General features: G+C 45.4%; 1 protein-coding gene across 1 annotated transcript in view; it reads right to left on the reverse strand.

Annotated features, from left to right (window-relative positions):
* The window catches only part of SUSD1 (sushi domain containing 1), a 135,131-nt gene extending 127,057 nt beyond the window's left edge, over nt 1–8,074 (reverse strand). Inside the window, exon 1 of the mRNA XM_040239531.1 lies at nt 7,453–8,074. Within this exon, the coding sequence (XP_040095465.1) occupies nt 7,453–7,564 (112 nt within the window). The 5' untranslated portion in view covers nt 7,565–8,074. The remainder of the gene's footprint in view (nt 1–7,452) is intronic.
* Nucleotides 8,075–15,786: the final 7,712 nt, after the last annotated feature.

Raw genomic sequence — 15,786 nt, forward strand, 5'->3', positions numbered from 1 at the left:
CTGTCCAAGGGACTCTCAAGAGTCTCCTCCAACACCACAGTTCAAAAGCATCAATTCTTTGGCACTCAGCCTTCTATATGGTCCAACTCTCACATCCATACATGACTACTGGAAAAAACGTAGCTTTGACTAGACGGACCTTTGTTGGCAAAGTAATATCTATGATTTTTAATATGCTGTCTAGGTTGGTCGTAGCTTTTCTTCCAAGGAGCAAGCATCCTTTGACTTTATGGCTGTAATCACCATCTGTAGTGATTCTGGAGCCCCCAAAAATAAAGTCTGACACTCTTTCCACTGCTTCCCCATCTATTTCCCATGAAGTGATGGGACCGGATGCCATGATCTTAGTTTTTTGAATTTGAGTTTCAGCCAGCTTTTTCACTCTCCTCTTTCACCTTCATCAAGAGGCTCTTTAGTTCCTCTTCGCTTTCTGCCCTAAAGGTGGTGTCATTTGCATATCTGAGGTTATTGATATTTCTCCCTGCAGTCTTGATTCCAGCATGTGGTTTGTCCAGCCTGGCATTTCACATGATGTACTCTGCATAGAAGTTAAATAAGCAGGGTGACAATATACAGCCTTGACGTACTCCTTTCCCGATTTGGAACCAGTGTGTTGTTCCATGTCTGGTTCTAACTGTTGCTTCTTGACCTGCATACAGGTTTCTCAGGAGGCAAGTGAGATGGTCTGGTATTCCCATCTCTTTCAGAATGTTCCACAGTTTGTTGTGATCCACACAGTCAAAGGCTGTGTGGAGCATCTTGGATAACGGTTAAATGTAATTTAGCAATGTTACCAGTGAGAGACTGAAAATACAAATGGACAATGGCTAGATCATACATAAAAACATAACTCTGACCTACAACCTGCAACCACTGGTCTAGTAAGTCAAACCACCTCTGTAACGATAAGTCCCAAGTGATCAGGATTTAATCAGTATTGGCCAGTTTCCCTAATATTTGCCCATGCCTCAAACTTAGGGCCAATCAGAGAAAGCCAAATACACTCCCCTAACCAATGGGATGCCTGCTGTTAGAGGGAAGCCATTTCCAGCTTGCCCATGGCAACATCCTCCAGCCAATGGGGGCATACCTGAAGATTTCCCTTTTCCACTGTAAAGTTGTGACTCTCCAGCCTTTGAGTCTCTGACAAATATAAGAGATGATGGCTGACTCTCTTGCTAGAGGAAGCTTTATATAAACAGCCTTTGCCTATTCTCATGGAGTAGTCTTCATTTATTTCCATACCAGATTCCTAATACAAGCCACAGTCCCTACTCACAAGGACCTCTCACACTAGTAAACAATTACACTGCAATATTCATGGGAAATAAATGGGGAAACAGTGGAAACAGTGTCAGACTTTATTTTTGGGGGCTTCAAAATCACTACAGATGGTGACTGCAGCCATGAAATTAAAAGACGCTTACTCCTTGGAAGAAAAGTTATGACCAACCTAGACAGCATATTGAAAAGCAGAGACATTACTTTGCCAACAAATGTCTGTCTAGTCAAGGGCATGATTTTTCCAGTGGCCATGTATGGATGTGAGAGTTGGACTGTGAAGAAAGCTGAATGCCGAAGAATTGATGCTTTTGATCTGTGGTGTTGGAGAAGACTCTTGAGAGTCCCTTGGACTGCAAGGAGATCCAACCAGTCCATTCTGAAGGAGATCAGCCCTGGGATTTCTTTGGAGGGAATGATGCCGAAGCTGAAACTCCAGTACTTTGGCCACCTCATGTGAAGAGTTGACTCCCTGGAAAAGACTCTGATGCTGGGAAGGATTGGGGGCAGGAGGAGAAGGGGACGACAGAGGATGAGATGGCTGGATGGCATCACTGACTTGAGGGACGTGAGTCTGAGTGAACTCCGGGAGTTGGTGATGGACCGGGAGGCCGGGCGTGCTGCGATTCATGGGGTCGCAAAGAGTCAGACACGACTAAGCGACTGAACTGAACTGACTGATGGTGTAAGCATATAGGGCAAAGGTATTATATAGATATGTATGTGTCCATATGTGTATGTATAGATACTTCCTTAAGTATGTAGTGTCCCACACAATATGGCATGTGTGCGGTGTCTCTGGTGCTGCAAAGGGAACTGGAAAACTCCAAGGGGCTTCCAAGAAGGAGGACAGCTGGGCTGGTTTTGAAAACTGCACAGCACTCACTAAGTAGCCATTTGTAGGGGAAGGCAAGAGCAGGTCTCCATTCTTCTCCTTCCTTCCCCTCTCCTTACGAAGCTTTCCACTTGTAGACCACCTCTGCTGTTTGACCTTCTCCAGTAAATCTCATTTTTTTTTTTTTACATTTTCAGTTTCTCACTCTACTGGATAATACATCTTATTCTAAAATGTGTTAGACGTACTGATGACCCTCTTTCCAGGGCAGGAACACTGACACCGATATAGAGAACAGATATATGGACAGAGGAGGGAAGGGGAAGATGGGATGAATTGGGAAATTGGGATTGACATATATATACTAGCATGTGCAGAACAGATAGGTAGTGAGAACCTGCTATAAAGCTTAAGACGCTCAGCTCACGCTCTGTGATGACCTAGAGGGACGAGAGTGGGGCGGAGGTCTACGGGGGAGGGGATATACGCATACATATGGCTGATTTACTTCATTATACAGAAGAAACTAACAAAGCATCGTAAGGTAATTATAGTCCAATAAAAAATAAAAATAAAATGTGCTGGAGACAGCTTTACCACTTTCTCTTGGCCAAAAAAAAAGAATATCTTGCACTGACCTGGCCACCCCAACTGAACACAATCTTCTATTTGCTTCGATCTTCCTTAAAGAGTATCTACTCTGCAGTCAAGGTCCTGCATTCATTTGAGCCCTCTGCATCTGGCTCTCACTCTCACTGCTCAGCCAGCTCTGGCTCCCACTGACAGAGTCACCAAAACTAAAGCCTTGTTCTCAGTCTCCACGCCCTTGGCTCCCATTCTCCTGGTTTCCCTGATGCTCTTCTAGTTCAGTCTTCCTTTGACCTCTGTGGGCGCTGCTCCTTCTCTTCCACATGTACCATCTGAACTTAGTCTTTCCAAGAATCTGTCCTTGATGGCTACTAACCACATCAAAAGAAGCTCAACATCGCTCATTATTAGAGAAGTGCAGATCAAAACTACAATGACATATCACCTCATACTGGTCAGAATGGTCATCATCAAAAAAATCTACCAACAATAAATGCTGGAGAGGGTGTGGAGAAAAAGGGAACCCCCTTGCACTGTTGATGGGAATGTAAGTTGATATAGCCACTATGGAAGACGGTATGGAGACTCCTTTAAAAACTAGGAATAAAACTACCATATGATCCAACAACCCCACTACTGGGCATATACCCTGAGAAAACCATAAATGAAAAAGACACACGTACTCTACTGTTCACGGCAACACTATTTACAATAGCTAGGACATGGAAGCAACCTAGATGTCCATTGACAGATGGATGAAAAAGCTGTGGTACATATATACAATGGGATATTACTCAGCCATAAAAAGGAAGACATTTGAATCAGTGCTAATTAGGTGGATGAACCTAGAGCCTATTGTACAGAGTGAAGTAAGTCAGAAGGGGAAAAACAAATTATATTAACACATATTGATGGAACCTAGAAAAATGGTACTGATGAAGAGGTTATTTTCAGGGTAGCAGTAGAGACACAAAAAGAGAACAGAGACTTATTATGGACACATATATGGGTAGGAAGAAGAGGGTGGGACGAATGGAGAGAGTACCATGGAAACATATACACTAACATATGTAAAGCAGATAGCCAGTGGGAATCAGCTGTATGACTCAGGGAACTCAAACTGGGGCTCTGTGACAACCTAGAGGGGTGGGAAGTGGCAGGAGGTGGAAGAGAGGCTCTCGAGGAAGGGAACATCCATGTTGATGTATGGAAAAAGTCAACAGAATATTGTGATTATCCTTCAGTTAAAAATAAATAATGAAAAAATTGGAAAAAAACAAAACCAAAAAGAATCTGTCCTTGGTCCTCTTAGTCTTATCAACCTCAAGGCTTCAAGTGATCATTGAGTCACCATCACTGCAGACACTTACTGTCCACAGTCTCAGTTCCCTGTTGATTTCATGTCTCCAAATTCCTAACATCAACTCAAATTCAGGATCTCCAAAACAACGAAGCATCTTTCTTCCCAAATCTTTTTTTGTCCTTCTATAGAACCATATATGAAAGTGGCACCATAAAGAAGACTGAGGGCCAAAGAACTGATGCTTTCAAACTGTGGTGCTGGAGAAGACTTTTGAGAGTCCCTTGGACTGCAAGAAGATCCAACCAGTCAATCCTAAAGGAAATCAACCCTGAATATTCATTGGAAGGACTGATGCTGAAGCTGAAACTCCAAAACTTTGGCCACCTGATGTGAAGAGCTGACTCATTGAAAAAGACCCTAATGCTGGGAAAAACTGAGGGCTGGAGGAGAAGGAGGGTACAGAGGATAAGATGGTTGGATAGCATCACCAACTCAGTGGACATTAGTTTGAGCAAACTCTGGGAAATAGTGAGGACATGGAAGCCTGGTGTGCTGCAGTCCATGGGGTCACAAACAGTCAAACATGACTTAGCAACTGAACAACAATGGAATCATATGGGGCTTCCCAGGAAGCACTAGTGGTAAAGAGCCTGCCTGCCCAGTGCAGGAGATGCAGAGAAGCGGGTTCAGTTCCTGGGTCCTGAAGCTCCCTGGAGTAGGAAATGGCAACCCACTCAAGCATCCTTGCCTGGGAAGTCAGGCAAGAAACCTGGTGGGCTACGTCCCACGGGGTCGCAAAGAGTAGGACACGACAGAGCACTTTAGCACCATAGAACCGTATATCCAAATCAACCCGTCCCGAACCTGTAGTGTTCCATCTTCCCTCTTGGGTTCCCTTGAACCTTAGTATCTGTCCTTAAGTCCTTCCCTTTCCACCTTATCATCTACACACAGTCCTCATTTCCTGCGGTTATGACTGTGGGGCCAAGAGTCAGGACTTTTAGAACAGATGTAACAACTTCCTCAACAGCCCCTAAGCCTCCAGTCAGTTCCCACACTGTCTACTGCAAGGAAACCTGCCCTTGATCACACCAGGTTCTCCACGGTTGTAAATGATGGGAAAATGCTGACATAGACAGAGGAGGCTCAACCAGGGCAACTCTGACTTCCATTTCCCAAGATTCATCTCACAGCAGTTAAGCAGTTGCAGATGGCTAGGCTTATGTAGTTACTTTGGTCAACATCTGAGCCCAGCAAGTCAATGGGAACACAGCGGACAGTTTCCTAGGCTACTGTCTTCACATAGAGATTCTGAAGTATGCTCCAAGCGGCTGCAAGCTTTTATGTACACTGCTGTGGGAGATCAAGTTAGAGAAGGAAGTTAGAAATCTCATCAGAGCATCTGATGTTTAGAAAAAGGGAGGGGGAGCACTTCAGAAGGTTTGCCAACCAAGAAAAATACCATCCAGTGATAGTGAAAGTCCCAAGGTGAAGAGAATTGGGGGGAACAAGAGTAGGAGCCACAGAGTCTCTGAGTATCTCCTTACATGGTATTTGCCATCCACTACAGGATGACTGTTTCATTTACTTCACTTTACTTCACTTCACTTCACAGGATGACTATTTCATTTTATTAGGGAAGCTAGATGCTTTCCTTATACCTCTTTTTTCGGCTGCACTGCCTGGCATGTGGGATCTTAGTTCCCCAATCAGGGGTTGAATCCATGCCCTCTGTTGTGGAAGCATCGGGTCTTACTGACTGGACCAACAGAAAAGTCTCCCTTGTACCATTTTTTATATCACTCACTCCCTGTACTAAACCTGCAATGATTATCAATGGCTCCTCACTGCCCAGAAACATCTAAGTCTAAATGCCTGGGTCTGCCAACTACAATGCACTGCCTTCTGGTGAAATGCAACCTGCTGTTCTGCCCCCATTTTCCACCCACCTTCTACACGTCAGTCAAATGGAAATGCAGACCCTGTGCTTTTGTGCCTCCATGCGCTTTCTTCCTTTGTCCCTTCCATCTGGGATTCATGCATTCACTCATTCATTCTCAGTGGAGAGCTGACTGTGCCCTCTGCGATGAGCTGGGATGCCTTTTCCTCACCTTCCCGTTATCGACTATTACCTACCTTTTTTGGCCCCATTTAAGGGTCACCTCCTCCAGTACTTTGGCCACCTCATGCGAAGAGTTGACTCATTGGAAAAGACTCTGATGCTGGGAGGGATTAGGGGCAGGAGGAGAAGGGGACGACAGAGGATGAGATGGCTGGATGGCATCACTGACTCAATAGACATGAGTCTGAGTGAACTCCGGGAGTTGGTGATGGACAGAGAGGCCTGGCGTGCTGCGATTCATGGGGTCGCAAAGAGTCGGACACGACTGATCGACTGAACTGACTGACTAAGGGTCACCTCATCCACGGTGCCACCGGATTCTCTTAATCAGATGTAGTCTCTCCCTCTTCTGGCCACTCAACTTTTCAGAGCACTGATGGGGTTCAAGGGCTTACCTGGTGGCTCAGGCAGTAAAGAATCTGCCTGTAATGCAGGAGACCAGCATCCGATCCCTGAGTTGGTAGGATCCCCTGAAGAAGGAACTGGCAACCCACTCCCTGGAGATTTTCATGAACAGAGGAGCCTGGCAGGCTACTACTCCAACTGCCTGGAAGTGGATTATTTGCTTGTCTGTCTTCTCCAGAATGGGCTTCCTGGTGACTCAGACAAAGAATCTGCCTGCAATGAGGGAGACCTGGGTTCCATCCTGGGTTGGGAAGATCTCCTGGAGGAGGGCATGGTAACCCATTACAGTATTCTTGCCTGGAGAATCCCATGGACAGAGGAGCCAGGCGGGCTACAGTTCATGGGGTCACAAAGAGTCGGACACGACTATGAGGTCAGTGAGGGCCAGCACAGGGACCTCACATCCTTCTCAGGAAAACTATTCAAGGACCATTCATCTGTTAAATGAATCAACTGATTAATGAGTGCTTTATTCCCATAAACTTCCTTACACTTCTTTCTCACCATATTAGCACTCGGTTCTTCATCAAATGTTAAAAATTAAAAGACAGGAAGAAAACTGCTCCGGGGTCAAGAATTTGTCGCGCAAAAGCCAGAGCGGGGCCGGAAGTGTGACAGTGCAGGCGGAACGGCCTTCCACGCCCTCTCGCGCCGGGCGCGGCTCTCCCAGGGGGCGCCCCCACACCCCACTCGCGCCCAGCCCCGACTCGCGCCAGGTCCCCGGAGGGCGTGGACCCGGCCACAGGGCACTCAGCTCCCCGCAGCCCCTGTGGGGGGGCGGGGAAGGCAGCCGGGGAAGCCCACCAGTATCTCGGAGCCCCGCCCTCCCGATCTCCGACCTGAGCCCCACTCCCGGGCTCCGCGCCAGCCCGGCCCAGGGGCGGGGGAGCGCCGCGCCCGCTCCCCGCCGGCACTCACCGTCCTGGCTCCACGCTCGGGGCGCGCCTCGGGCTAGGCTGAGCAGCAGCAGCAGCAGCAGCAGCAGCAGGCGGCCTAGCGGGATGCCGACGCCCCAGGGTCCCCGGGCCATGCCGCCGCCGCCTCCCTCCCGGCGCGCCCGGACTCCTCCTGCTGCTCCGAGGCGCCGAGATAAGGCGGCTGGCGCCCTGGGGAGGGGACCGGGCTGGGCGCTTCCGGCGCCGCACGGGGGAGCCGAGAGTGCCGCGGGGTCCCGGGGTGGGGGAGCGGCGCGCGGGCCCTTCCTCCCCAGCAGGCCCGCGCCCGGGAGATTGCTCGTTCAGGCAATCGCTCCTGCACCGGCCGTGCACCTGCTGCGTGCCGGGCGCTGCGGGCCCAGGGACACCCGGCGGGCCCGGCCTAGTGACACACCCGAACGTAGAGTTCCCGACTGCGCCAGGAGAAAACGTGTCCTGTGCCCTAAGCCTGTGGAACGATCTCGGGATCCTAGGGACTCAGGGAGGCACTCCCGGGGTGGCCAAGGAAGAGGGGTGAGGGGCAGAAGGAACAGGAGTCTTTCAGGAGCTGAAAGAGAGCTGGGTGAGGTGGCTGGAGCTCCAAGGGCGAGAAGCCCGCCGGTCCAGGCCACCCCGGCGACAGGCTTGACCAGGCGACAAGACCGTCAGTGGCTTCAGAGCTGGTAGGGCTTCCTGCTACTCCGGGGACAGTCAGCTTGGGGCGTCAGAGAGGCTTCAGGAAGATGTAAGCGAAGACCTGGGGATGAGAAGGGCCCAGGGAGGAATCTAAGCGGTGAGAGGCGTGGGCTAGACTGGAGAGCGCGCATTCTAGAAATGCGGAGGGAGACCTCCTTAGAGTGAGAACGGACAGTTGGAGAGAGGCAGTGAGCTGCGGAGATAAAGAACTCATAAACCCAGGAAAGGAGGTTGCTGAGAAGCAGTCACCGGAATCTCATCAGGAAAGTCTCCCCGGGTTGGCTCTGTAGGACTGGGAAAGGGGCCCGGGAGGCAGGGAGCCCGCCCAGAGCTGCTTCAGAGATCCAGGCAAGAGAGGACACGTCCCGGAGCGGAGCACTGGCTCCCAGTGTGGAGGGAAGTAACAAGTGAGAGTAGTATTGGGTGGAATCCACTGGATCTTATGACCAGTGGACTGTGGTGGACAAGCAAAGAGAAATTACAGATGTCACCGAAACTTTTGGTTTGGGCAGCTGGGTTGATGGCATTGGGAGTCACTGAAATAGAAACACAAAGGGAGTTGTGGCAAGCTGGGGTAGGGAGAGGCTGGCTGCAGGGAAATAAAAAAATAAGTTCCAGGTTGAACGTTTTCAGCTTGAAGTGTCCGTTTTGAGGTGTCTGTGGAGCACCCCAAGAGCAGCGGCCCCCTCCACTTCCTCACCCATATCCTCACTGGCTTGTCTCTGTGCCATGGGCCTGCTCTCACCCTAACCACCCAGGACCACACCCATATAAGGGTTCAACTTGCTGTGCAGCCTTAAAAAGAAGTGATTAAAAATAAACTTCCTAGGCCCTTTGCATCAGGCTTCCTTGCTAATTATTCTTTGCTCAGCAAAGATAAGAGCCTCCTTTGCGGAGTACTATGGACAGGGCAGGTAGTGCAAGCTATCTCCTATTATTTAGACAGTGTCTTTAAGCTCCGCTCTCCATGAACTTTGAAATCATGTCATTGTTTCAACAAAAATACGTTCAGGACATCTTCACCAACCTATACCTCTTCTTCTCTGCCATGCTCTCATGCCAAATAAACACATACATTTTAATACATTTGTGTACATCCGTTTATAAATATGTGTATAGGTTATTGTGCTTGTGCTTAGTCTCTCAGTCGGGTCCAACTCTTTGTGGCTCCATGGGCTGTAAACCCCACCTCCCCTCCCCAGGCTCCTCTGTCCATGGAGATTCTCCAGGCAAGGATACTGGAGTGGGTTGCCATGCCTTCCTCCAGGGATCTTCCCAACCTAGGAATGAACCCCAGGTCTCCCACATTGCAAGCAGATTCTTTCCCATCTGAGCCATACATTTTTAGTTGGTGATGTCAGGGAAAAAATATCCAAAACTTGGAAATGGACAACAGATTACTGGGTGTCTTTTCAATGGGGTGCTAGGTGTTGTACAGTAGCCCTTCTGAAGATTATTTTATTCTAGAGGGTTGTGCACCATTTGGGGCTTTAAAAAAATTTTTTTTAAATCTTTTGGCTGAGTCTCGTGGCATGTAAAATCTTAGCTCCCCAAACCTGTGTCTCCTGAATTGGAAGCTTGGAGTCTTTCTAAATTTTGAAAATTTTATGTTAGTACAATACATGATGCGCTTATATCTTACATTAGATTGTGTGACTTTCATCAGTTCTTTTATTGGCTCATTTTTGGTTTTCAAACAAATATTTTTGTAAAAACAAACTACATCCTACCCAATGGTAAGTTCATGGAGTCACACAATGAAAAATTATCAGTACTTGTCGCTAGAATTAAAAGAGAATATTGAACCAGTATTAATTAAATTTGGCAGTGAGATTATTACCAAGAAAATATTTAGCTTAAGAAAAATGTTCTTCTTTTTAAGGGAGCACGGTCAGTACACCACTGTCTTTTAAAAAAGAATTTACAGAGAACCTTTTTTTCCCATGATATCAAGATTTTAATGACTTCATCAAAGAAAAAGATGACTTTTGGTTTCAAGATGGCATCATAAATTCTGAAAGAGCTCTCTCTCCTATCTCCTAAATCCTAGTAAAATATAAAATGTCCAGAGAGATACACACCTGATTAAGTATGCATCAGTGCTTTCAAACAGGAAAAAAATGACATCAGTAAACCAGATAGCTTTGAAAACTGTGTTGGATTAGATTTGCCACATGGCTTCCACAAAAATGTCCACTAAAAGAGATGGGAGAAAAAATTTTAAAATTATATGCATAACTTTTGTACATATAATATAATGTACAGATATTACAATATGTTCAAATTTGCTCCAGTACCAATGTGTAAGAATTGTTGAAAGAAATGAAAAGTACACTTCTTCCTAGTTCAAAGCATTTATCTTCCTCATCTGTGTACATATTGTTCACTATAATCTGCTCCTTCTTCATGCTTCAGGCCACCAAATGCTAGTTTCCTGGCTCTCCAGAAAAACTATCATTTTCCACACTTAAAAAAAAAAACTTTAAACTTCTCTTTTAAAAGTTTTTTACAGTAATTTACTCATCAGTGAGCCTTCATATAATTAATAAAATATTTAAATCCTACCTAAAATATTGAGGTTTCCTGACCAATATTGTGAAAGTGATTTTAAGGGACATCAAGCAGTCTTGTATACATAATCCAGAGAGCTTCCTGACTTATTCTTATTTCCCATCATCGAAGCCTAAGAAATACTGAAGTCTATTTTAATACATCTTGCTACATAATCAAAACATTCTGTGACAACAAAGAATGCCCATGTTCACAGCAGTATTATTCACATGAGCCAGAGGATGGAAGCAATCCAAATATCCATGAAAGGATGGGTGGATAAACAAAATGTAGTGGAGACATACAATGGAATATTATTTGACCTTAAAATGGAAGTAGGGGCTTCCCTGGCCATCCAGTGGTTAAGACTTTGCCTTCCAATGCAGGGAATAAGGCTTTGATCCCTGGTGGAGGAACTAAAATCCCACATAGCTGAAGTTTTGGCAAAATAATAATAATAAGATTTTTTTTAAATGAAGCAGAAGCAATATTGTAAAAAATTCAATAAAGACTTTAAAAAACGGTCCACGTTAAAAAAAAATCTTAAGAAATAGGAAGTAAATTCTGACACATGCTACATTATAGATGAAACTTGAGGACATTATGCTAAGTGAAATAAGCCAGTTAAAAAAGGGTAAGTACTATAAGTTTCCACTTATATAAGGTGGCAAATTCATAGAGACAGAAGTAGAAGGAGGTTGGAGAAGAGGGAAATGGGAAGCTGATGCTTAATTAGTAGAGAGTTTCACTTTTGCAAGATGAAAAATTCTGGGGGTGGATGGTGGTGATGGTTGCAAACAAGATGAATGTACTTAATGCCACTGAGCTGCACATTTATACATGATGAAATGATTTTTAAAAGTCAATGAGGAAAAAAAGGTAGGTACCTATTTTTATTTTACCAGGCAGGCACTAACATATAGGACTCCCCACATTAACTTTGGATCTTGACAAATCAGAATTATAGGAAAGGTCCCTTGGAAAGCCCCATCCCCCAATCCCTGAGACATAAATGGGTGGGGTTCCTAGAGAGTCCTGAGTGGCCTGTGAGGCAGGCAGGAGTGTGGAGAGGAGAAGTCTGGGCAAATAGAAAGTGAACACTGGTCCTAGTATCTCTAGTATTTCCCCCCCCCCCCCGCCTGCTCTTCAGTGTGTCTCCTTACAATATAAAGTTTGGTGTTTGCCTGGTGGGTTCTCATCCCGACATGACACAGAGCCAGAAGAAGGGAGACAGGGAGGCTGGATACCAAATATCTTACAACTTTCCTGGAAAAATCCCTTGCTTGGTCATCACACTCCTAACCAGAAATGACTTACTGCTTTTTCCAGAGGCTGGCTTGGGAATACTAGCAGGCTTGCAAATTGTAAATAAATTGCTTATCTGTGGATATTTCAGGAATGGTTTCAATATGTAATTGTAATGAGTTTGATAAGCTTCAGTGTTGAACTTGTTGCTTGAAGTTGGCATTAACTTGCAAATGATTTAAATATTTGAAGCCTCTGAATTACGCTGGTTGAAAAACTGAGTGCTTGAAAATGATAAAAGTGAGCCCCCTCTGTAACACCACACTCCACGGTCACACACATTTGTTACACACATCTATCCCTAGCTGACGTGACCTCTGAGAACACCACCAGACTACCTGTAAGAGGCCACATTGACCCTCCCAGGATGGAGTCAACCTCTTAAGCAGATTTGTCCAGACCGATAGCAGGAACCTGTCTCTATGGAGAAAAGCCCTGCTGATGACCGTCTCTAAGTCAAGTGCAGGTAAACTTGTCATTCTTAAAAGCTCAATGACTCTCAGACACTTCATTGCGATGGGAGATACAGCAAGCAGGATTATCCTGCCTTCCTCCACATGCCTCTTCCTCCCCCTAACACACACACAAACCAAGCATCCTGCCTGCAGTTAGTTTGTGGAGCTTGGGAAACAAATAGACTATTGGCTGTTACATCTGACTGTGCTAAAAGCCATCTGGACACCAGGGTTCTCAGAATTGCACTGGTAAGTGCACTCTAATAGAAGTGCATTTTTTAAAAATGTGGACCATTTTTAAAGTCTTTATTGAGTTTGTTACACTATCGCTTCCGTTTTATGTTTTGGTTTTTGGCCTCAAGATGTGAGATCTTAATTCCTCAACCAGGCATCCAACCTGCACCTCCTGCATTAGAAGGCAAAGTCTTAACCACTGGATCTCCAGGGAAGGCCCTGGAAGATGTGGATTTAGAAGCAAACTTCAGACACTCCAGCTGAAGTTCAGAAAGCAGCTGGCATGGTATTGGCCCGTCCTTGCCCCTTGGTAGCAGGGGTAACACCAAGCAAGACTAGGGCTCTGTCACCCATTCTCTCTCTCTCTCTCTCACACACACACACACACACACACACACACACACAGAGTCACCTGCCTCACAAGAGGAAGCCTCAGCTGTTGGTATGTTTGTTCCACAAACCCCAAAAGGAAGCCTGCTGACAGCCCATTTCCGGACCAAAAATCGGCCTGAGGACCCTTGCAGGCACCCACAGCCCTGAGAAATGGGCGCATCTAACCATGACTGACACAATTGCTGAGGAAGCTCACAACAGCTCTGAAGGCTGATGGAGCTATGCCTTGCTTAATAAGAACTGCCAACAGTGAAGCCCCATCACTGACCTTAGCAAATAGTACAATCTTCACTGTACTCAATTATTTTGCAATGGGCTTAGCCACAGGTTTTACTGATTTCTTTGCTAACTGCTGAGTTTTGTGCCCTGTGGCTTCCTATTTCACCCTCCTGCTCCTCCTCTTCCTCCTTCTTCTTCAGCTTCTAGTACATCTGAGTATCTTTTTCAGAAAGTGGTTCCTGGATGGTAAACTTTCAGAATGCTTGCATGTCCCAATATACCTTGATTTTTGTTCCCATCACTTATTTACTTAAAGATTAACTGAGTTGAGAATTCTGAATTCACAATAATTAAATGATAGGGTAACAGCATCTAGAAGCTGGGTTCAAAAGAATCTTTCCTTAGAATTTTGTCTTCTGTATTAGCGTTGCTGATGAGAACCACAGACTGATTTGATTCCTTCCAGGTAATATGTCTCTCGTACTGCTCAACCCAAGCTTTGGGGGTTTTCTGTCTAACCTTGGAATTCAGAAATTTCATGAGGATGTAGTTTTTCATCATTCTTGCCCAGCACTCATTGAACCCTTTCAATTTGTAGATTTGAGCCTTTCTTGGGCTTTCCTGGTGGCTCAGACGGTAAAGCGTCTGTCTACAATGCGGGAGACCTGGGTTCCATCCCTGGGTTGGAAAGATCCCCTGGAGAAGGAAATGGCAATCCACTCCAAGACTGTTGCCTGGAAAACCCCATGGACAGAGGAACCTGGTAGGCTACAGGCCATGGGGTCGCAAAGAGTCGGACACGACTGAGCGACTTCACTTTTCAGCAGAGACATTTTTTTCCTTTTGATTCATTGATTCTTTTGTTCTCTTGATTCTATTTCTCTCTTCTGGAATGCATGGTAGACAGCTTCTAAAAGTTTGCCTATAGCTTCCATGGCTAAGTATTTATTTTATTCTCATTATCTTCTTTGTGTTTATTCACTGAATATGGAAGACAGCTCTAACACAGTCTTTCTGTTCACAATTTGGTCTTCATTCATCCCTATCCGTTGAAATACTTTATTTCTGCATTCATGTTTTTTCCAAGCATGAATTTCCAAGAACTCTTTCTTTTTATAGAATGCCTTTATTTCTGTAAATGGAACTTCCTGACTTCCTCAAGTATACCAACTATCATATTTTAACTTTCTTTTTTTGGCCATGCCGTCATGACATGCAGGATCTGGGTTCCCTGACCAGGGATCAAATCTGTGCCACCTGCAGTGAAACCTCAGAGTTTTAACCACTGGACTGCCCGGGAAGTCCCCCAGCTATGGTATTTTAAAGTTCTTTTCTTTTAACACTTTCATCGGCAGGTCCTTTGTTTATTTGTAGCATTGGATGACACTTCTGTTGGTTTTCCTCATTGTTTCATGCTTTTTGAATGCCCGTTAGTTTTCACATGAGAGTTTCATCTGTTTAGAATAAGAAGTTTGGATATATTTCCCAAGGCCAGGTGAGAATCCCTGCTTTCTTAAGCGTAAATAGAGATTTGGTTTCAGTGGTCCTAGCTCTAATGGTTTTGAGGGTGGAAGGGAAAAAGGTTACACTGGCTACTTTCTCTGGCTCCAGTGCCTTCTCTGGGAGCCTCAGGTATCATAACTCTCATCTTCTTTGGTAAAAAATAAGCTTTACTTAAAATTTTCACTTGGGGGAAAAAATCCAAGATCCACCACTTCTAAGGCAGAGAATGGGTGCAGATGTTTGCAGCTCATGAATTAATTACCAGCTCACCATCCATGGGGTCACAGAGTCGGACATGACTGAAGCGACTTAGCAGCAGCAGCAGCAGCACCATCATATCAGTTCCTTCTCCCTGCCCCTGATATCTCTGAACTTGAGGTTATTCTAGTGTTCCAAATAGAAAGTTCACTTTTTTGAAGAGCCTCTCTTTCTGCTTTCTTGGATTGTAGGTGCATTGGCTCTTTCATGCATTTATTAATCTGATCACAATCAGCTTTATATCTTACACAAATAACCTCTATTTTGGTGCTCTGAAAATACCCTGCCTGGATTTCCAGTTCCACTTTTAGGTGATTCTGTTTTATTTTTTCCTGTTTTTGTTGTTGTTGTTGTTTAAACTCAAGTATACTTTACATGGGATTCCCAGGTGGCACAGTAGTAAAGAATCCATTTGCCAATGCAAGAGAGGCAGGAATTGCAGGTTTGATCCTTGGGTTGGAAGATTCCCTGGAGTAGGAAATGGCAGCCCACGCTAGTATTTTTGCCTGGAAAATTCCATGGACGGAGGAGCCTGGTGAGCAATAGTCCATGGAGTCGCAAAGAGTCAGACACGACTGGAGTGACTGCATACAGTGAAAATCCACAAATATTTACATACAGTGAAATCCACAAATATTAAGTATACATTTCTACTTCCAAAGTTTCCCTGTAAGTGACTTTTCAGCATTTAGTTGTCTGTCCTTCCCATTAGACTCAAGGCTCTG

Source organism: Oryx dammah, unplaced genomic scaffold, assembly GCF_014754425.2.
Source record: "Oryx dammah isolate SB20612 unplaced genomic scaffold, SCBI_Odam_1.1 HiC_scaffold_1, whole genome shotgun sequence".
Taxonomy (NCBI): domain Eukaryota; kingdom Metazoa; phylum Chordata; class Mammalia; order Artiodactyla; family Bovidae; genus Oryx; species Oryx dammah.